Source organism: Solanum verrucosum, unplaced genomic scaffold (assembly GCF_900185275.1).
Source record: "Solanum verrucosum unplaced genomic scaffold, falcon-dt-bn FXZP01000144.1, whole genome shotgun sequence".
Classification (NCBI taxonomy): Eukaryota; Viridiplantae; Streptophyta; class Magnoliopsida; order Solanales; family Solanaceae; genus Solanum; species Solanum verrucosum.
The window spans coordinates 229,505-252,153 of record NW_026020773.1 but is presented as its reverse complement, the minus strand read 5'-3'; the positions used below and the strand labels follow the sequence as shown (position 1 = coordinate 252,153).

The 22,649-nt window shown below is 33.5% G+C and overlaps 4 protein-coding genes and 1 pseudogene across 4 annotated transcripts in view; 3 read left to right on the top strand and 2 right to left on the bottom strand.

The window, feature by feature from the left end:
* Nucleotides 1-22,649, bottom strand: part of LOC125813008 (cytochrome b5) — a 98,383-nt gene that overhangs the window by 67,385 nt on the left and 8,349 nt on the right. The window lies entirely within an intron of this gene.
* LOC125812848 (putative pentatricopeptide repeat-containing protein At1g12700, mitochondrial) lies at nt 1,168-2,937 on the top strand. The gene has a single exon (XM_049492306.1). The coding sequence runs from the start codon at nt 1,168-1,170 to the stop codon at nt 2,935-2,937; it is 1,770 nt and encodes a 589-aa protein (XP_049348263.1).
* LOC125812993 (pentatricopeptide repeat-containing protein At3g22470, mitochondrial-like) lies at nt 7,725-9,579 on the top strand. The gene is made up of 2 exons (XM_049492484.1): nt 7,725-7,828; nt 8,251-9,579. Exons 1-2 carry the CDS (start codon nt 7,826-7,828, stop codon nt 9,556-9,558), a joined length of 1,311 nt encoding a protein of 436 aa, XP_049348441.1. The 5' UTR covers nt 7,725-7,825; the 3' UTR covers nt 9,559-9,579.
* Nucleotides 12,940-17,214, bottom strand: LOC125813007 (uncharacterized). The gene is made up of 4 exons (XM_049492495.1): nt 17,029-17,214; nt 16,533-16,646; nt 15,136-15,240; nt 12,940-13,408 (listed from the first exon to the last, which is right to left on the bottom strand). Exons 1-4 carry the CDS (start codon nt 17,129-17,131, stop codon nt 13,158-13,160), a joined length of 573 nt encoding a protein of 190 aa, XP_049348452.1. The 5' UTR covers nt 17,132-17,214; the 3' UTR covers nt 12,940-13,157.
* Nucleotides 21,519-22,595, top strand: LOC125812995 (uncharacterized; annotated as a pseudogene).

Here is a 22,649-nt window from a genome sequence, read left to right as displayed (position 1 = left end):
TATTTATCTATCCATTTGTAACTTTTTTATAAAAAAATTAAAATTCTTGAGATGAAATTCAAATTGGTTATAAAAACTTAAATAACAATATATTAAAAATATTGAGATTAAGCGGGTCAAATTGGACGAGTCAAGACCCAATCCGTATTTAAGTCCATTTGAGCCCAAAGTAAACTTGGACGGGTCTGGACCCAACTCAATTTCTATTTCAACCTGTTTTAATATCCCCAATTTCAATCCAACCTGTCCATTTTACATCCTTATTATTTAGGTGAATTTTCACAAATAGCCACAATAATAAACTTAATTATGCTCCATGGCTATAGTTTGCATACATACGGATTGTAACTACAGTTTAAGTTGTCTCGTTCGTATAATTCGTGATTTTGTATAATTAGCGAGTTTGTATAATTCGTGGGTACATTTGTAGGATTGGACTATTTTTGTATAAATTCAAAATAACAAATTTTTACAAACACAAACATCTAAACTTTAAACAATTATATAAATTATATTATACAAAATTACATTAGACAAAAGTTATGCAAATTATATTATACAAATTCTGAATTATACAAATGTGCAAATTATACAAACTCAAAACCTCAGCTCACGTAATTATCACTGAATGTTTGTCGCGAATGGTAATTAACTAAAACTATAGTCACGATGATTAATAACTAGTATATGGTTGCTTAACCATGTAATTTTCCCTATTAATTAGCCGTCTTTTAGCATGCGAGGCAACATATATCATTTTAATTTTAGAAAATAATACACATAAAATACTTAATTTTACAAATTAAAGAGACCCTGAATTTACGTGTCCTATATAAATTTAGACTATAAAATCACCCTGGATAAGGAGAAGGATATATTTAGAAATATTTTGGTATAAGGAATAAGAATAAATAATTAATAAATTAAAGATGACGAATTAAATGGATGAAAACGATTGTATAAATTTAAAATAAAAATATTATATTAATTAAAATAACAATCTAAACATTATATTAGTCAAATCAATACAGTATGCTATTATACAACACCATACCATATAATATAATGCACTATTATAAGTATAAAACAATCATCCAACAAAGTTCGAGTAAAATTAGGTCACACTGAAAATTATAGAGCAACTCAGTAAGAAAGATTTGTTTGGCAATGGCGATGAGTAAAATTTCTCTGCGGAAATGCAATGGTATTCTCTCTATCTCTTCCTTTCATATCTCCTATTCTTATTTTTCTTCATATTCACGCAGTAGTAAAGTAAAGGGTAGAGTTGTGTTAAATTTTGAGAAACTCAAGTGTTTAGATGATGCTGTTACTCTATTCCATCAAATGGTTAGAATGAAGCCTCTTCCTTCAGTTGTCGACTTCTCTAAATTGTTTAAGACTATGACAAGTATGAAGCATTACTCAGCTGTCCTTTCTCTTTTCCGACAAATGCGGAAATTGGGCATTCCAATTGATGGATTCATCTTGAATAGTGTGATTAATAGTTATTGCCTGATGCATCGTGCTGATTTTGGATTTTCGGTGTTATCTATTTACTTGAAGAATGGCATTCCGTTTAATAATGTTACCTTTACAACTCTAATAAGGGGAATCTTTGCTGAAAATAAGGTTAAAGATGCTGTTGAATTGTTCAAAAAATTGGTGAGAGACAAGATTTGTGATCCCGATGAAATCATGTATGCAACAGTAATGAATGGACTCAGCAAAAGGGGTCATACTCAGAAGACTTTAAGTTTGCTCCGGTTAATGGAACAAGGTAACACTCAGCCCGACATATATATCTACAACATTGTTATAGATGCTCTTTGCAAAGATGGAAACTTAGATGCTGCTATCAACATTCTGAACGAGATGAAGCAGAAAGGCATTCATCCAGACATATTAACGTATAATTCAATGATTGATGGTTTGTGTAAGCTCGGTCAGTGGGAAAAGGTTAAAACTTTGTTCTCAGAGATGGTGAACCTTAATATGTATCCAGATGTGCGCACCTTCACCATACTAACAGATGGACTATGCAAAGAAGGGAAAGTTGACGATGCCGAGGAAGTAATGAAACACATGGTTGAAAAGGGTGTCGAGCCTAATGTAATCACCTACAATGTGATAATGGATGGATATTGTTTGCGTGGTCAACTAGATAGAGCTAGGAGAATTTTTGATATCTTGATAGATGAGGGCATTGAGCCTGACATTTTTAGCTATAACATACTAATAAATGGATACTGTAAGAAAAAGAAACTCTCCAAGGCCATGCAGGTGTTTCGTGAAATTTCAAAAAAGGGATCAAAGCCTAATATTGTTACCTACAATACTATCTTGCAAGGCCTGTTTGAAGTTGGAAGAATTGGTGTTGCAAAACAATTGTTTGTTGAGATGGTATCTACTGGGCCAGTACCTAACTTATCCATTTATCACACTTTGCTTGATGGTTATTTTAAGTACGGACTTGTTGAAGAAGCTATGTCACTCTTTAATAAGTTGGAAGGAAAGAAAGAAAATATTGATATTACATCTTACAATATTATCATTAATGGATTGTGTAAAAACGGTGACCTCGATAAAGCTCATGCTATTTTTCAGAAGCTTTCTTCAATAGGATTGCTTCCGGATGTGAGAATATATACTACAATGATAACTGGATTTTGTCTACAAGGGTTATTAGATGAAGCTAAAGATATGCTTAGAAAAATGGAGGGGAACAATTGTCTTCCAGACAATGTCACTTACAATGTTATCGTGCAAGGATATCTTAGGTGCAGGAAAATAAATGAAATGGTAACTTTTATGAAGGAAATGACTGGAAGGGGCTTCTCATTTGACACAACTACAGCTGAGTTACTAGTAAATGCTATTAGTGAGAATCCTTCCATTGTTGACATGTTACCAGAGCTTCATGCGGAAATCAAGAAGTGAAAAGTTGTTCACTTGGTTTGTTCGGCTGCACTATGGCTGTGATACAATTTCCTTTCTATCCTTGCAAAAGAATTTACATCCAATGCAATTGCAGAAGTTGATGGCAATTAGAGTGTTGCTTGAGGTTTCTAGGCAGACCTACTCAGGAGGTATATCGAATTTTGATATTTTGAGTTCTATATCCGTTTTTCTTTTTCTCAAAAATCAATTGTTATTGCATTATTAATGTGAGAACAAAATGGTAATATTACCGATTTAAAAAATAATAATGGTGAGTTTCCTTATGTTTTTTAAGTCTAGTAATATCATTTATCAGTGCTATTTAGTCATCGAATCTGATAGGAAATACTGTAGTTGCCAGATTTGTGTTCCTTCCATTTTGCCTTGTCTGGTAAAGCATTTTGCAGCCCTTGAATCCTTCAGTCACTGGCCAAAATTGGCTCATTTCCTCCATTTCAGTCATGATACACTTCTATTGTTGCAAAGCTGAAAGTCCTGGAAAATTGCTCCTCGAATCATGTGTTTCCTATCCACCTATTTTGCCAGAAAAGGGCTTTTATACCATCTTTCAGTTTAATGTGAATGTGCTCTGAGAATTCACCCCATAAGTTTCTGACATATTTCCAACTCCATAAGAATAGTTAGGAACCTGCGTGATCCAAAACTTCTCCATCCCATATTATTTCTGCAATCAGTTGCTTCTTCATTTCTTCTTCCTCTTTGTAGAACCTAAGTCTCATAACATAAGGAGATTTTTGTTGTGTATCCTAAGGTTTCTTGCTCCTATTTTGCATTCCCTCTTCCTTGTTATCACAATTTCTCATTTGACGAGGTTGAAGGCTTTCTTCTCTCTATTAGTTTGCCACAAGAAGCCTTCCCTGAACTCATCTCTTTCTTCCTTAGTATTGGGGTATTGGATACAGAGACATAATATATATAGAAAGACTGTCCAAGACACTATCACTACAACAAAAACTGCTTTTAGCGGCAACAAATATGTACATTAACAAAGAGTGCTAAAGCCTTTACCGGCATTAATTAATTGCCATTAAATCCAATGTCGATATAGGCTTTAGCGGCATTTACAAAGAGTGTTAAAATATAATTGTCACTAGTAATTGCCTCTTAAAAAACATAATTGTTCCACATTGCCTTCTAGGTGTTCTACCAACTTTGTGTGATTCACCTTGAAAATGTCACTCTGCATAATTTGCTTGTAAACCTGATACAGATTCAATCAACAATTAGATTGTCTTCAGGTACAATACTTGCTATTCATTTGCTTCGCACATTCTAAGAGTATCATCTGGATTCAAGAGATGTGATTGATCCTTGGCCTCTTGTATTTACTTGAAAGCATTTTATCTGGTCAAGCTGTGTTCTCTTGCTAATCTTTCTACCAAGGCCCTCCATAACTAAAATAAAATGTAAAAAAGAAAGAGGGTCACATTACCTTAAACTCCTATGAGCAGAGAAAAAACCTACATGTGTCTCACTTATCAAAATTGAGAATTTGACAGTGAATGTGTAAAACTTAACCCATCTCTCTATTTGTTTCCGAACCCCATATCTCCAATCGAGTTCATCAAAAATCCCCAATTTACATGGTTGTACACCTTCTATATGTCCAGCTTTATCAGTAGCCAAGTGCTCCTTATCTTTTTTTTTTTTTAATCCAAAGCCTCATTGGCGCGCCATTATTTGTCTATCTTTAGTGAATGCCAACTGTTTTCTGATAAATTGCTTCGATCTTTTTGCCAGTTATTTGGCTATAATTTATATACACTATTAATCAAACTAATGGATTTGAAATGTTTCAACTTTTTCGCGAGTTTCAATCCCCAACACCAACTATCAGTTGTTTTTTTTTCCTGCCTGGACTATCACCCTCTATGTATTAACACACACCTCAACTATCAGTTTTTCCCTTTTTCTACTTGAAAGATTGTGGTGGTTCAGGTAGAAAAAGAGAATAGCTGACAGTTGAGGTGTGTTTAATTCACAGATGGTGATAGTTCAGTTCATGTAGGAAAAGGAAACATCTTATAGTTGAAGTATGAAACTCGCAAAAAAACGATAGTTCATGTGTGTTTTTGACCATCAACTCTCCATTCTTCGTGGAAGTTAAGGCAAGCAGTTTATGTTGCATGTATATTCCTTGCAAAATGTTCGTTCTGGTGAAAATACTCTACAACTTTCAACACATCATCCTTGGCAACTTCACTTGGAGTGCCTTAGAGAGCCTAACATGGCATTTATTCTACTCAATGTTTATTCAGTTGGCACTTTCTTACCCCTGTAAATAGTGTGGATAACTTTTTGGATTTTGTCTCCCTGTCTGTTTCATGTTTTGTTTGAAGCAACTTCTTTTGCTCTCTTGTAATCTTGCATTCATCTAACTAGGGCGCGTGCACCAGGCTGTCTTGGATCTAATCAATTTGTAGTGTATGTTTCAGCTTTCAGACTTGTTTTTGTCCCCTAAACTATATACATGCAATATTTCTCATATAACAATGTATTTTCAAGCCCGAAAGCTTTCTTTCAATTTTTATAACAGAACATGTTACTTGCCAGGTAACCACATGTTGTTGTTGATCAGACCGGTATGATACAGATGGTGTCTACTGGAGAAGTTGTCCGTGCTGTTGCAAGTGAGCGTTGGGATAAGTTGAACCGTTTCAATGCTTACATACAAGGAGGTTACTAGATGATGATGACAAGCATGGAACTTGAAAAGCGTGAATGTATAAGCTCAATTAGGGTGGCAAATGGGTGAATTGAATCAGATCGGATTTGGATGGATTGAGTTAAAATGGATTGGATCACAATCACTTGAGCCCACCTTAGGCAAACGCCACCTTGGGGTGTTTGAGGTGGCATGCCACGCGGCAACCACAAATTATGACATAAGCTCAATCACTTGGGCCGACCTTAGGTAGACATCACCTTGGGCTTGGGGTGTTGACGTGGCATACCACTTGGCCTTCACCTGTGAACTAGAGCCATATAAATATGAATGAAAATCCAAACTATAGTCTCTCAACTTTTGGATAAGTTGCTATTCTTCCAATGAAACTGTTTGATTAGTTTCCATCAATATAGCTATGACATATATTCATTGCATTTAGTTTTTTTATATTTTATTTGCAAGCTTTAGTTATACATTCTTTAAAATAAGCTTTCAGCTTATTTAGCTTATATTTTTTTGTGTGTGCATTTTCATGATTATATCGTATGTGTTTAAATATGAAACTTTCATCCCATTTAACTTAAAAATAAAAATTTCATCTTTAAATTTGTTAAAGTAAAAAAGAATTTATTATTTATGTCACTTCATATAAGCATGTATCATTCAAATAAAAGGGACAATGAATATGTAACCAAGTGCTCCTTCAATTTGCTTCTTTTCCTTGTGGGAAGTGCAGATTTTTTTGAGAAGAGAAAGAGATACAATCTCAATCCTTCCGTAATGACCTGTTTTTTTGGATTTAATTATTCGTAGCTATAATTATTTGAATGAGTCTTTTTTGATTTCTTGGTAAGATTTCAATCAGTACTTTCTCCAATAAAGAGATACTCCATCCGTTTCTTTTTATATGTCACATTTTTATTTTGCGCTTGCATTAAAAAATGATTTAATTTTATCCTTCTACCCTATTTAATGTTTTATTAACTCAACTTTATAATAAATGATGAATATGTTTAATGACTATTTAAATTTTTAAGTTTATTTTGGTAGAATAGTGAATAAAGAAAGTAGTTAATCAATGTATGAAGTACTCTCCCCATTAATTACTTGTAGATTTCCTAGGTTAGTCAAAACATATAGTTTCAAGACTAATTAACTACTCTATCAAGGATATAATAGGAAAAATATGGTAATTTATGCATTGATTTTATAAAATGACAAGTATTGTAGTCCAACTATTTATAAAAATGGATGACATATAAAAAGGAACGGAGGGAGTACATACTAAGAAAAAAAAATTCATTTTGATGGAGGATTTTTATATGAAGAGTGATGAGAATGTCAAAACGCAACAATAATTATTTGTAGAAAGTATCAATTTATTTGTGGAATTTATATAGGGATGGCAACAGGGCGGAGCAAATGTTAGGCGGGGTGGGTTTAAGGCTATGTAGAGCGGGGTAAGTTTAAGGTTATGCGGGGCAGGTTGAGGTGGGTTTTTGTTAAACTAATGCGGGGCAGGGCGAGTTGCGGGGATATGTGATTTTTATGGGGTTTAAACTTAATTATTTAATAATCATATTTCTTCTTTTATCCTACATTTTCATAATAGTTCTACCCCGTACACTATTTTTCTTGTAGATTTATTGCTCAAATTATAAATATGTGACATTATATAACGACATAAAAACAATAAAAAATATTCAAACATTATATTCATTTAAACAATATAATACTCCCTCCGTCCCTTTTTAGTTGTCCACTTTAGAAATGGCACACAGATTAAGACAACAATGATTAGCACAGTGAAGTTACAATTTTACCCTTATGACAACTTTTCATTTCAAAATTACAACCACTTATTTGAATTAAAGTGAAATAAATTGAAGGGAAACAACATACACTTTTACAATTTTCAAGAAGTGTAAATAAGGGTATAATAGGAAAAAATTTGTTGTCTTTTCTTGATTTATCAAAATGGACAACTAAATAGGGACAACCAAAAAAGGAAATATGGACAAGTAAATAGGGACGGAGGGAGTACATACAATATAATTCCATACCTAATGAACAACTATCCAAACAAAGTGTTAAAAGAGATTCCTACAAAATTAGGTCACACTGAAAATTATTGAGCAACTCAGTGAGAGAAATTTGCTTTGGCAATGGCGATGAGCAGAATTTGTCTGAGGAAATGCAATGGTATTCTCTCTATCTCTTCCTTTCATATCTCCTATTCTGATTTTTCTTCACGCAGTAGTAAAGTAAAGGGTAGAGTTGGGTTAAATAGTAGCAGTAGTTTTGAGTGTTTAGATGATGCTGTGAATCTATTCCATCAAATGGTTAGAATGAAACCTCTTCCTTCTCTTGTCGACTTCTCTAAATTGTTTAGCAATATGATAAGTAGGAAGCATTACTCTGCTGTCCTTTCGCTCTTTCGAGAAATGCTAACAATGGGTATCCCGGTTGATGAATTCATCTTGAATATTGTGATTAACAGTTATTGCCTGATGCATCGTGCTGATTTTGGATTTTCGGTGTTATCTATTTACTTGAAGAATGGCATTCCGTTTAATAATGTTACCTTTACAACTCTAATAAGGGGAATCTTTGCTGAAAATAAGGTTAAAGATGCTGTTGAATTGTTCAAAAAATTGCTGAGAGAGAAGATTTGTGTGCCCGATGAAATCATGTATGCAACAGTAATGAATGGACTCAGCAAAAGGGGTCATACTCAGAAGACTTTAAGTTTGCTTCGGTTAATGGAACAAGGTAACACTCAGCCCGGCATATATATCTACAACATTGTTATAGATGCTCTTTGCAAAGATGGAAACTTAGATGCTGCTATCAACATTCTGAACGAGATGAAGCAGAAAGGCATTCATCCAGACATATTAACGTATAATTCAATGATTGATGGTTTGTGTAAGCTCGGTCAGTGGGAAAAGGTTAAAACTTTGTTCTCAGAGATGGTGAACCTTAATATGTATCCAGATGTGCGCACGTTCAACATACTAACAGATGGACTATGCAAAGAAGGGAAAGTTGAAGATGCCGAGGAAGTAATGGAACTCATGGTTGAAAAGGGTGTTGAGCCTAATGTAATCACCTACAATGTGATAATGGATGGATATTGCTTGCGTGGTCAACTAGATAGAGCGAGGAGAATTTTTGATATCTTGATAGATAAGGGCATTAAGCCTGACAATGTTAGCTATAGCATACTAATAAATGGATACTGTAAGAAAAAGAAAATCTCCAAGGCCATGCAGGTGTTTCGTGAAATTTCAAAAAAGGGATTAAAGCCTACTATTTGTACCTACAATACTATCTTGCAAGGTCTGTTTGAATCCGGTAGAATTGGTGATGCAAAAACAATTTATGAAGAGATGCTATCAGCAGGGCCTGCCCCTGATTTATACATTTATTGTACTTTGCTTGATGGTTATTTTAAGTACGGACTTGTTGAAGATGCTATGTCACTCTTTAATAAGTTGGAAAGAAAGACAGAAAATATTGATATTATTTTTTACAATATTATCATTAATGGATTGTGTAAAAACGGTGAACTCGATAAAGCTCATGCTATTTTTCAGAAGCTTTCCTCAATGGGATTGCTTCTGGATGTGAGAATATACACTACAATGATAACTGGATTTTGTTTGCAAGGGTTGTTAGATGAAGCTAAGGATATGCTTAGAAAAATGGAAGAGAACGGTTGTTTTCCAAACAATGTCACTTACAATGTTATCGTGCGAGGATATCTTAGGTGCAGGAAAATAAATGAAATGGTAACTTTAATGAAGGAAATGACTGGAAGGGGCTTCTCATTTGACGCAACTACAGCTGAGTTACTTGTAAAGGAAATAAGTGAGAATCCTTCCGTCCTTGACATGATACCAGAGCTCCACACGGAAAACAGGAAGTGAAAATTGCTATCGCTTGGTTTATTCGGCCGTGCTACAATTTCCTTTTTATCCTTGCAAAAGAATTGACATCCAATGCAATTGCAGAAGTTGATGGCAATTAGAATGTTGCTTGAGGTTTCTAGGCAGACATACTGCGGAGGTATATCGAATTTTGATATTTTGAGTTCTATATCCGTATTTCTTTTTCTCAAAAATCAAATGTTATTGCATTATTAATGTGAGAACAAAATGGTTACTATACCGATTTAAAAAATAATGAGGGTGAGTTTCCTTATGTGTTTTAAGTCTAGTAATATCATTTATCAGTGCTATTTGGTTATCAAATCTGATAGGATATACTATAGTTGCCAGACTTGTGTTCCTTCCATTTGGCCTTGTCAGGTAAAGCATTTTGCAGTCCTTGAATCCTTCATTCACTAGCTAAAATTGGCTCATTTCCTCCATTTCAGTCGTGATACACTTCTATTGTTGCAAAGCTGAAAGTCCTAGAAAATTTCTCCTCGAATCATGAGTGCCCTATCCACCTATTTTGCCAGAAAAGGGCTTTTATACCATCTTTCAGTTTAATGTGAATGTGCTCTGAGAATTCACCCCATAAGTTTCTGACATATTTCCAACTCCATAAGAATAGTTAGGAACCTTCGTGATCACAAAACTTCTCCATCCCATATTATTTCTGCAATCAGTTGCTTCTTCATTTCTTCTTCCTCTTTGTAGAACCTCCAAAGTCTCACATCATAAGGAGATTTTTGTTGTTTATTTCTTGCTCCTATGTCGCATTCCCTCTTCCTTGTTGTCACAATTTCTCATTTGACGAGGTTGAAGGCTTTCTTCTCTCTATTAGTTTGCCACAAGAAGCCTTCCCTGAACTCATCTCTTTCTTCCTTAGTATTGGGGTATTGGATATAGAGACATAATATATATAGAAAGAGTGTCCAAGACATTATCACTACAACAAAAACTGCTTTTAGTGGCAATAAATATGTACATTAACAAAGAGTGCTAAAGCCTTTACTGGCATTAGTTAATTGCCGCTAAAAATCATTTTTGGTATCGTGTATTAGTTAGGACTAGTCTTCCTTCTAAGGATAAATATTACTTCCAATATGAGAGTGTCTTCTCACACTTTTCCAGATTGACATTCCCAACTCTTTGGTTGATAATTGTTCCACATTGCATCCCAGGTGTTCTACCAACTTTGTGTGATTTACCTTGAAAATGTCACTCTGCATAATTTGCTTGTAAACCTGATACAGATTCAATCAACAATTAGATTGTCTTCAGGTACAATACTTGCTCTTCATTTGCTTCGCACAGTCTAAGAGTATCATCTGGATTCAAGAGATGTGATTGATCCTTGGCCTCTTGTATTTACTTGAAAGCATTTTATCTGGTCAAGCTGTGTTTGCCTTGCTAATCTTTCTACCAAGGCCCTCCATGACTAAAATAAAAAGTAAAAAAGAAAGAGGGTCACCTTACCTTGAACTCCTATGAGCAGAGAAAGAACCTACTGGTGTATCACTTATCAAAATTGAGAATTTGACAGTGAATGTGTAAAACTTTATCCAATCTCTCTATTTGTTTCCGAACCCCATATCTACCATCGAGTTCATTAAAAATCCCCAATTTACATGGTTGTACACCTTCTATATGTCCAGCTTTATCAATAGCCAAGTGCTCCTTATCTTTTCTTTTTTTTTTAATCCAAAGCCTCATTGGCGCGCCATTATTTGCCTAACTTTAGTGAATACCAACTGTTTTCTGTCCACTAATTTGCTGATAAATTGCTTCGATCTTTTTGCCAACGATTTGGCTATAATTTATATACACTATTCATCAAACTAATGGATTTGAAATGTTTCAACTTTTAGTTCCATTCTTGAGATAACGGTCAAAGACACACTTGAACTATCACTTTTTTCGCGAGTTTCAAGCCCCAACACCAGCTATCAGTTGTTTTTTTTTTCTGCCTGGACTATCACCCTCTATGTATTAAAACACACCTCAACTATCATTTTTCCCTTTTTCTACTTGAAAGATGGTGGTAGTTCAGGTAGAAAAAGAGAATAGTTGACAGTTGAGGTGTGTTTTAATACCCAGATGGTAGTTCAGTTCATGTAGGAAAAGGAAACATCTTATAGTTGAGGTGTGAAACTCGCAAAAAAAACGATAGTTCATGTGTGTTTTTGACCATCAACTCTCCATTCTTCGTGGGAGTTAAGGCAAGCAGTCTATGTTGCATGTATATATCTTGCAAAATGTTCGTTCTGGTGAAAATACTCTACAACTTTCAACACATCATCCTTGACAACTTCACTTGGAGAGCCTAATATGGCATTTATTCTACTCAATGTCTATTCAGTTGGCACTTTCTTACCCCGGTAAATAGTGTGGATAACTTTTTGAATTTTGTTAGCTCCCTGTCTGCTTCATGTTTTGTTTGAAGCAACTTCTTTTGCTCTCTTGTAATCCTGCATTCATCTGAGTAGGGCGCCTGCCGAGCTGGACTTACAAATAAAAGGCTATTTTTATTATTTCTAGGTTTGAGTTTTATGTAAAATAGGAGTATTTTTTATGTGTATGTTTTGAATTCTAACTAAACTATGTGTTGCCTTCTATAAATAGTGGATAACCCTCTTTAACCAAGCTCCTTATGGTTGAGACCCGCACATAGTGAGAGCTTAGTGCTCCAGGTTGTCTTTGCCCTCTTTAACCTATATAAATTATGTCTTCCCTGTAAATTGGCTAATCGATTTGTAGTATATGTTTCGGCTTTCAGACTTGTTTTTGTCCCCTAAACAATATGCATGCAATTTTTCTCTTATAGCAATGATTGTTCATTCTTGTTGTTGATCAGACCGGTATGATACAGATGGTGTCTACCGGAGATGTTGTCCGTGTTGTTGCAAGTGAGCTTAGGGATAAGCTGAACCGTTTCAATGCTTACATACAAGGAGGTTACTAGGTGATGATGACAAGCATGGGACCTGAAAAACGTGAATGTGTAAGCTCAATTAGGGGTGGCAAATTGTGGATCGGATCAGATTTGGATGAATTGAGTTAAAATGGATTGGATCACAATCACTTGAGCCCACCTTAGGCAAACGTCACCTTGGGTTGTTGAGGTGGCATGTCACCTGTGAACTAGAGCCAAATGAATATGAATGAAAATTCAAACTATAGTCTCTCAACTTATGGATAAGTTGCTCTTCTTCCAATGAAACTGTTCGATTACTTTCCATCCATATAGCTGTCATATATCACAGTGCGAAGATAGCAAATATCATTGTGCATTGTACTAAAAAAACTAGTTTAAATTGTAAAAAAACATGGCAGAGCTCAACAACATAAAGTAAGCAACTTTGCCACTTATGTAACACGTTATTTTGCCATAACATAGCAAATATTTATTCCAGATTTGTACTTTCCTTCAGTGCAACTCAACTTGCGTTGTAAGCTCGGAAAAATGTTGAACACCCATCAGATGCCTTGCCATTTTCTGTTTCTACGATCTGTGCCAGTAACAGCCAGGCAACTGCACTAAGTGTCTCAATCAAAAGAAAGATCTTGTCTCCAAAGGATATCGATTTGTTTCTCCATCATGAGTCCTTCTTCAGATTGTGGACACTTCTGTATAGCTCCTCTTCCCGAGCACGCTTTGCAGCAATAGCTTCCTCATCAAGAACTTGGATAGGCGACCATTCAGGAAGTTTTAGCCAATCATCTTTCTTATTGACCAGAGAGTCGTAGTAGCTTCTCAAGGCTGGTTTTACTCTTATAGTAGCATAATCAACTGTTGTTCCCACAACTGCAAACATGACAGAATAACGAACAGCACCAAGTTGACCACCTGATAATCATCCAATAGAACCGGTCAGCTATTTATCAGGTTCATAGAGATCAAGCACGATCAATAGTACGTCTTGAGAGAAACATATAGGAAATCATAGATTTGAAAAGCATAGATGAAATGCTGTCATAAAAAACAATAGATTTGAAAAGCATAGATGAAATGCTGTCATCAAAAACTTCAGCTCAAACTGCATCCAAACTGAACTTGATTCAACTAGTAGCATCGGTAACAAGAAAAAGAGTTACAAAAACAATACACAAATATTCCAATATCGCATAGAAAGTAAGGGCAAAAAAGTTCACAAAGCTTCTGATATGCATTGTGACTTTGTGGGTTTCAAATCCAACCACAACAACAAACACAGTGAAATCCCACAGGTTGGGTCTGGGGAGTGTAGGCACACTCTATCCTTAGCTTGTGGAAGTAGAGAGGTTGTTTCCGAAAAACTCTCGGTTGTGGGCTTCAAATCCAATGAATAAAATATCAAAACATAAGCAAGGGTAAAGATGACCAACGTAGAGCATTTTCCAGATTGCAGAGTAAAAGGCAATCTTAACTGGTCTCTTTGCACAGGTATTTATCCAGTAAGATTCTTACTTAAGTTTGGGCAAACTACTAAAGTAGCTATGAGATCGGACAAAGCTTCTGCACCATGAGAATACAACTTAACATTGAACTGATAAAAGGTATGATACATACAAGACTTCTCTCAATAGTATCAAAGCCATAATAAACTTTAAAAGTAGATGTGCTGAGAACAACTATTTTGAATTGATATCACAAAAATGTCAGTGCCAACCCCAACTAATTTGAGACTGGGGAAGTTGTTATGTTGCATGACCAGAATATTGAAATACAAATGCATAGAGTGACTGTTGTTCACCAAACTACAGAAAATCGAAATACTTCCCATAATCATTGGATCAAAAACTAAAGTGAGCATAACTAGCTCGTTTTTTAAGTTGGATCTAACAAAACATCTTCAGCATACTTTAACTGATGCTTGGATTCATAGATTGAGCATGAGGCCCATTGGATTTGCCACCCAAGGGTGTATCCTAGTGGTCAATAAGGTGGGAGGAGAACAACGAGGTCTCAAATTCAAATCCCAGTAGGTGAACTCTTCCTATTGACCTAAACCTGACCTTAGTGGGCAAAGTTACCCAATACTTGTGCTGGTGGGAACAGTACCCAATGGAATAATCGTGTAAGGCCCAAACACTACTGGCATTAAAAAACATTGGATCCAACATCCTAATTCCAACAACTCTCCACGGAATCATTTTATATGGAATGCAAAAATATTACTCTCCTAAGAACCTCTTGCCAAGAGTCTCTTCCATTTTTTTGATCTTTTTTATATATGATGCAAGGTTCCTCCAATCTTGGTCTCCTCTCAAATGGACATGTAAGAGACTTTTTTCCCGTTAAAGATTTAAAAAAAAAAAGGCAGTAGTGAACAAATCTAGCTGCCGTGATTTGCAAACAAGTATGACCATGAAAAAACAGCAAAGAGGCTAGCTCAGTGAAACTATTTGTACCATGATTATTTATAAACATAACCCTTTTTTAAAAAAAAATATCTAAACACGTGATGTCATTAAAAAGAAAGACCACATGTCTAGGTAATGTCTAAATTAGCCCTATCCTGCTGGAGCCTGTGATGTGCTGGCGGCTGGCGCACACACAGAAACACATTGAGGAGAGAGAGTTGCAAATTTTACCTTGCAGACGTCCAAGTATAGCACCACTACCGAAACCTCCAATTGCTGAGTTCAGCAGATCATCAGGCTTTCCTGTTCTACTTGCTCTTACGAACTCACGAGCACCTGCCACGCAAATATAAAAGAACATATATTAACTTCAGTCTTATGTGTCATTGGACACAAACAGCACCAAAATAGTGAAGTGGCTATCATCACTCTTTTGACTAAACTTCACCCATGGGCTTCTAAGTAATACATAATCTTAAGTGGAATCAATGTCCCAAGTCCAGAGCCAGGTTTTTCAATATAGTTGCAGTATGAGAGTCCATCGTGCAATGAAGACTGCATAAATTGTGTGGATTAATTCGTTGTGGGATAAAGCTGTTATAAACATTTTGAACATGTCACAGAGTATGAAGAATGGTCTGTAAGAAGATGAGTTTATTCATGACAGCTAGACTAGATGACCGCTAAATTTGTGATAAAAATTACCAACATCACCAAAAAAGTAGAGTGTTCAAGAATAAACTATGTGAGGAATGCAGATGAGGTGAATAAAGATTGTCACGTGTGGAATCTGAAAGATGGCAAACATATGAAGCAGAAATCTGAACAGAAATACCAGCTTATTGGCTTTCAAATTATAAACGGCATAGAGGAGAAATTAATAATACAATCAATCAAGTAACATCACTCCCATGTTAGTGGAAGTTGGCTTGAATACTTTGTCTCCATTCTGCTCCAGTCAAGTTTATTCATACTAACACTAACAGATTACCTTTTAACAATAATTAGGGGTTCTCTATTCTCTAAACCGGTAAATCTCCTGTCATTCAAATCTAACCAAAATAAAAGGACTCCTAATAAACAGAGGATCTAACATATGTGCAATATAGCAACATAAATCTTTATACCGACTAGTTTTTATAACTGTGAAATAACAAGAAGCTGGACTTATCAACCAAAAAAATAGAACATTACACAAATATAGAAGCCCAGTAGGTGGAATCTGCTACTGTCAGATTGACGGGTAAATTTAACAATAGCAAAACGCTGCGAATGTCTTTGAGCCAAAAGGTGGATGAAGGATAATTTTACATCATTTACTAATTCATAGTGATATTTTTGGCCCTTTTCTATTTCCATTTTGATGTTGCTGGGGGAAAATGTTGCAAAAAGGGAAGGGTCGGAGAAAGTCAGCAAATCTGTAGTACTAAAACAACACACAATGTGGCCTAATATTTTCAATCAGTAGTGCTAAAACAACACAGTACGTGGCCTAACATTTTCAATATCTTGGAAACAACACGTCTCCCCCAAACCGTATTTCCAAAATCAAATTCAACTCAACGTAAATCTACATGACATGATTAAGGGATATAAACATTTTAAAACAAGTACAAGAGCGAGATTACCGCAATAACATGCAGTGACAATAGCAAAATTAGTTGCATAAGTTGCACAAATGTTTGCTAAGCCATGAACTTTCCGATGCTTTGATACCAAACCAGCTCCTCCACCAGCCACCCCTTAATTCCAAACGAAAAAAAAAGGATTATAAATATCAAAATAACAATAAACTTAGACGAACAATCAACTATCTCAAATAAGTTTGAAATCGACTATTTAAATAAAGTACCCGCAGGAATCCGGTAGGTTTTGCTCAAACAGTGTATATGTGTTAATAAATTCATTAAATTTATACATATATTAACTTTAGCACTCACTTATTATCACTTAATCGTCCTAAAATTCAGAATCCATAAAAATTGAAATTCCAGCTTCGCCTATGAGTATCTTCATTCATTTCCGCTGTATTTCGATTAATTTAATCACGTACAAGCTCAAAATATCAATTTAAAAGCGTAAATCGAATTAAAATTAGGGTTTTTTGTGAGAACCAAAAAGTACCAGCTAAGAGAGTCGGCAGAAGAAACCGTTCCTTCCAATCTGATGATGGTGAAGACGAAGATGAAACTTGTTCTTCTGAATTACTTTTACGCGTGGAATCCATTGATTCTCGATTTCAATCTTCTGGTGAAGTTGATCGGAATCGAAGAGATTTGAGTGACCCGAAATGAAATGAGGAGGACTGAGTTTTGGACTAAAAGAACCGGCCCAAATAAAGCCCAAATTAAAAATGGGCTAGTCTAGATACCAATTTGGAAAAATTACTTGGTTTGATACTTTTAAAAAAATAATTACTGATTTTAGCGATACTTTTTATTTATTACCATTTATAGCAATACATAGCAATACTATGTTAAATCTGCAATATGTATTAAAAGTGAATTATATATGTATTATAATTGTTTTTTTTACAATATATTATGCTTGTTTGGTAAGAAATTGACACAGTGTATTATAAGTGTATTAAAATGTGTAATGAATGTATTATCGATGAATAAAACTTGTTTTATATGTTGTTCTCCGTAATATGTATTAAAAGTGTATTATAAATGTATTAAAAGTGATCAAGTGAAAAAAAAATGTTATTGCTATAAATGGTAAATATTTTTTTAATATAGTATATTTATATAAGTTTCCCAAAAAAATTTCACGGCCCACCTTCCTTGTACGAGTATAGAAGAAGTATAGACTATTTTGATTAGTTGTTGAAGTGAAATGAATTGATTAGATCATTCAAGTCAACTAGCATTTATTTACGCTAAGATTCGACCTATATGGACTTCTTCCTTCTCTTATGATACTTCTTATGGAATTTTCTTTCGTTCTTTTTAGCATTTTGGTTTAACACCACGTAGGCAGTTGGTACCTTTCCAGCTTTTTAGGTGGGGACGATCGAAAAAGTATTCCTTCTATTCCAATTATTATATATCACATAATAAAATGTCACCTTTTTTTTTAATTAGAAACAACTTGATTTTAAAATTCTTATTTATCTTTAATAAAATGATTATTAGTCATACAACCATCTAGAATTTGTTTCTGATTTTAAATTCATTTTTTTTTTATTTCTTTCTTAAATTTTGTACTTAATTAAATGGTATCGTGTAAATTGAGATGAAATCTATTTGGAAGATTAAAAGGGTAAATTCTCAGTTTGATTGTATTGTCCAACAATGTATGAAATTAGAAAATTTCTAATTTTAATGATGTTGATGTGTACATCTTAACTAGCTGTAGCACTAAGCTAACTAGTAATTATGCACTTTATATTCTTTATTATCATTTTTGGATACATAATTAGGAAAGGAGATAGTAATTATATACACATGTTAAATATAATTGACTAACTAGATAAAAGTTTGATCATATAGGGGACAAAGATTGAAAAACTAGTGAAGGAAGGTACCTTTTTTCTACATAGGTCCCTTGGATGCTTCAATCATGAAACACAGGTAAAATTAGAATTAAAATTTTAAAATAGTAAAATTAAATATTAGTCCTTCAATTTTTTAATTAAATTTGAGCATATATTTAATAAAAGAACTAAAAGATAAAGATATAATTAAAATTATCGAGTTCAATCAAATTTGTACCGTAAATTTCTTGCTCCACCCCTATTGTGAAATCATTCTTTAGGGCAAATATCACGTTTGAATAAAGGAGCTTTTTGATCTTTTTTTTTTTCTTTTTTCTTGCACTCAAGATTTAAAAATCCAAAAAAAAAAAAAAAAAAAGATCAAAAAGTTGTTTCCTGTTACTCCAGTCCTAGGAGTGACAAATGAATGGATTGAATATAGGAAAGATTGACAAAATAAATCAAATAAAAATGAATAAGATATTAATTCACTTTTATTTAGTATGCATGGCTAGTAAATGAGATAATCGACGAATAATATAAATACTTTTATTATTCATAATTCCATAAATATTTAGGTGAGAATAAAGCTAAAAGTCAAAATAAATTAAAAAAAGAATTCGAAGAACTCATGAAAAAATAACAAGGTGAATATATATATATATATATATCAAATTGTTTACTTGAGCAATTGTGAGCAGAATAAATATATTTAGGATGTGTTTGATATGAAGAAAAATATTTTCAATTTTTTATAATTCGATATTAAAAAAATCAAAAACCATATCAAAAAGACCCTTAAAAGTTGGATATCCATTGGCATACCTAGAAAATAAGTACTCCCTCCGTCCCAATTTATGTGACACATTTCGTTTTTCAAGAGTCAAACAGTTTAAGTTTGACCGAGAATTTGCTCATGGAATCTTCAAAAATTTTAAAATGAAACTTATATATTTGTAAACTACGTAAAAAGTACTATAAGTCACAATAATTGATAATTTAAAATCCTAAATGACGTGTTTGATAGGAAGAAAGATGTTTTCCACAAACAATGTTTTCCAACAAAATGGTAACAACAGAGTTCTCATTAGACTTCTGTTAGGTAGGTTAATTAGTTGTTACAGTATTATTTTATAATATATCGTATTATATTTTATTTATATTATACATTTTGTTTAATGAATATAACATTTGGATAGATTGTATCATTCTTTGTCATTACATAATGTCACACATCAATAATTTGAAAGACAAACCTTAAAAAAAATTAGGTTACGAGATAGAGCTATTATAAAAAGATAGGATAAAGAATAAAATCTGAAATAATAAGTAAAGGCAAAATGAGAATTAATAATTAAAATAACAACATGATTACACCAAATCAATCGTTACAAATAATGAAACTTTTCATTATAACCTAACAATGAATTTAATAATTCAAACAAACATTATATTCGAACTAATAATAAAATACAATATCATAGATAACAACCATCCAAATAAGTAGAGGGAGAGTCAAAGTTAATAATTAAAATGGTAACAACAGACATTGTGGGACACTCTTTTTTATATAATATAAGGAAAATAAAAAGGTGTGGTATATATGGTAATGCAATGAGTACAAATTGAGTGGTTTCCATGTGAAATTGCATCAAATTAGCCTCCTCAATCACACTCTATGTTAACCTCCTTTCACACTTTAATGATAAAGTCTAAGATTTTTTAATTTTTTAGAATTTATATATATTGAATTTCTTGAATTTTTCGTGTATATATTTTTTTAAATTTTAAATTCCTTAGATGAAAATGATGACCCCATCCAAAGTAAGCAATTCATATCGTACTCTTTTTTTTTTATTCGAGTTTGTGACTAGCAACATGAGCAAACTTACACTGATGAAGTTATTTTTGTGTGTGAGATTAGAATATAATGGATTTAAATAGAGAAATTTGATCATTTATTATTGTTATACTTATCTTTTTTTGGCTCTTTCTTTAGCCCTGCATGGGTTACTTCAGCGCCGTAGCGCCTGGTATTCGAATATTGACTCGGGGCATTTTCTCTACCCCTTCTAACCCTAAAAAAGCAGGAACATCTTACGTTCTTGAACCGATAACCATCTCTTTATTACATTTATTTTATTTTATTTTTATCTTTTTAGTATTATGAACTCTCTAAGTATATATTTTTATCATATAAATTCTATATGTAAGTGATCTGATTATATCTATATATTTTATATCGTCAGTTGATAAAACTTAAACTCGTAAACTATCTATTCCAATTATTTTTAGTATATGAGTAATAAAACAGAAAATAAAGATTCCAATTTCCAATCAGTGTGGATAAGTAATTTTCAAGTGAAAAAAAAAACAAATTATTTGGTGGTTAAGGAAAAGAAAAGTTTCCAAAGGAATTGATGTTTCTCCTTCCATGGTTAGTTTAGGCAAAAACTTCAAGAGAAAAAAAAGGCAAATTATTACTTCCTTCCTTATTTTTATTGGTCTATTTTGAACTTTACACGTCTGTTAATAAACAATGATTAATATAAATATTTTATTATAATATTCATATTAATTGATAAATAGTCTTAAATTTCTGAAAAGAAAATTTAGAAAATAAGTAATTAATGTTGAGGGCAAAATATGAAAATAAAAAAATTGGATATGCTAAAAGTGACAAATAAAAGTACGGAACAAAGGGAATATTTGGTGGTTATAGAAAGTTTCAAAGGAAATGATGTTCTCTCCCTCTACTTTACTTTTTAGATTCTCACACACCACATTCTACTCCTTTATTTACTTTCACAATCACACAAACATTTCTATACCTAAACAAATTTAGTATAAACCAAAATCATCATCAACTTCTCCTTCTTCCCCATTTCTTTTCCATCTTCAAATTATAAATGAATTTAAGTTATATATACTAATTTCACTTCTTCTCCACTATCTTCACTTTCTTATTACAACATATGTGACATCTCATAAGTTGACTAGGATCGAGTCAGGAGATTATTCTTTGGATCTCCAACAACAAAAGAAGTGTTGATTTTAATTAAGCCATTTTACAATCTCAACTGGTTTAAGAACAAATGAAATGTAAATCAACACAATCGAGTAGTTGATTCTATAGATGCTCAAAACAAAATATTGTTATACAGGTTACGAGAGTGACTTTTGAAAAAAATGTCGGAACTGAGACCTCACTATTTTCAACTGATCAAGTCAAAATTCTTCTACTTATGTTCTTTCATTATCTCTCACCCTCTCTACTTCTTTTACTTCATTTTCTTCTCTCCTTACATTCTTAAACTCCTTTCATTCCTCTCTCCACTCTTCATCACAATTACCCTTTTGCTCCTTGCCCTTTTTACCATCTCTCCAAGTCTCATTCTTCACAACAACACGAAAGGATTAACACGAAAGGATGATGAAGTAGTACTCGACGAGTTGGAGGAATTTGAAGCCTACAAAATTGTGTTTGGCGCGTCCAAAGTTGATGATCAAGAAAACCATGTCGAGTTCTTGGACTATACATCAGCTGAGGAAAGTGAATCCCCTATTCTTGATCAATTGGGAGAAAATCAAGGTGAAATTGAGAGTACTAAGCATGTCATAGAGGAGAAGACATTGGAAACTTGTTTCAAAGAAGTAGATGAATTTGAAAACACCACTTTGAGTCATAATGTGGAAGTGAAGAAAGTTGACAAAATGATTGAAAAGCAAAAGGAAGAGGTACTTGTGGGAAATGAACTTAGAAAAAAAGTTGAAAATGTGGGAATTGGTTATGGATCAATGAGGAAAGAAAAAGAGTGGAAAAGGACATTGGCATGCAAACTATTTGAGGAAAGGAACAATGCTAGTCATAGCAATAGTGAAGGAATGGACATGTTGTGGGAAAAATATGAAATAGACACCACAAAAAACAAGACAAAAAGGGACAATAATGTAAAGAAGATGAAAAAGAAAGCAGAGTTGAAAGAATATGATGAGGATGAACAAGAAATGAATGATCACTTGTGTTGTTTACAAGCCTTAAAGTTTTCAGCTGGAAAAATGAATTTGGGCATGGGAAGGCCTAATCTTGTCAAGATTTCAAAGGCATTTAAAGGTTTTGGATGGCTACATCATGTGGGAAAGAGTAACAAGAAGGTGCATTGTGGTGATGTAAGTTGCTCAGACTCTTAAAAATGTCAGATGGTGGTGCATGTTGAATGCTCTAAAAATGCAGCACGAGTACAATAAAGAGCCCATAAAATTGCCT

What these genes read in the sequence shown, in the direction of transcription:
- LOC125813007 (XM_049492495.1), bottom strand. Translation starts at nt 17,131, where the DNA reads ATGGATTCCACGCGTAAAAGTAATTCAGAAGAACAAGTTTCATCTTCG. An exon ending in TGTCACTGCATGTTATTGCG is followed by an intron (nt 15,241 to 16,532) that starts GTAATCTCGCTC and finishes TTTGCGTGGCAG; the next exon opens with GTGCTCGTGAGTTCGTAAGA. An exon ending in TATACTTGGACGTCTGCAAG is followed by an intron (nt 13,409 to 15,135) that starts GTAAAATTTGCA and finishes GATGATTATCAG; the next exon opens with GTGGTCAACTTGGTGCTGTT.
- LOC125812848 (XM_049492306.1), top strand. Translation starts at nt 1,168, where the DNA reads ATGGCGATGAGTAAAATTTCTCTGCGGAAATGCAATGGTATTCTCTCT.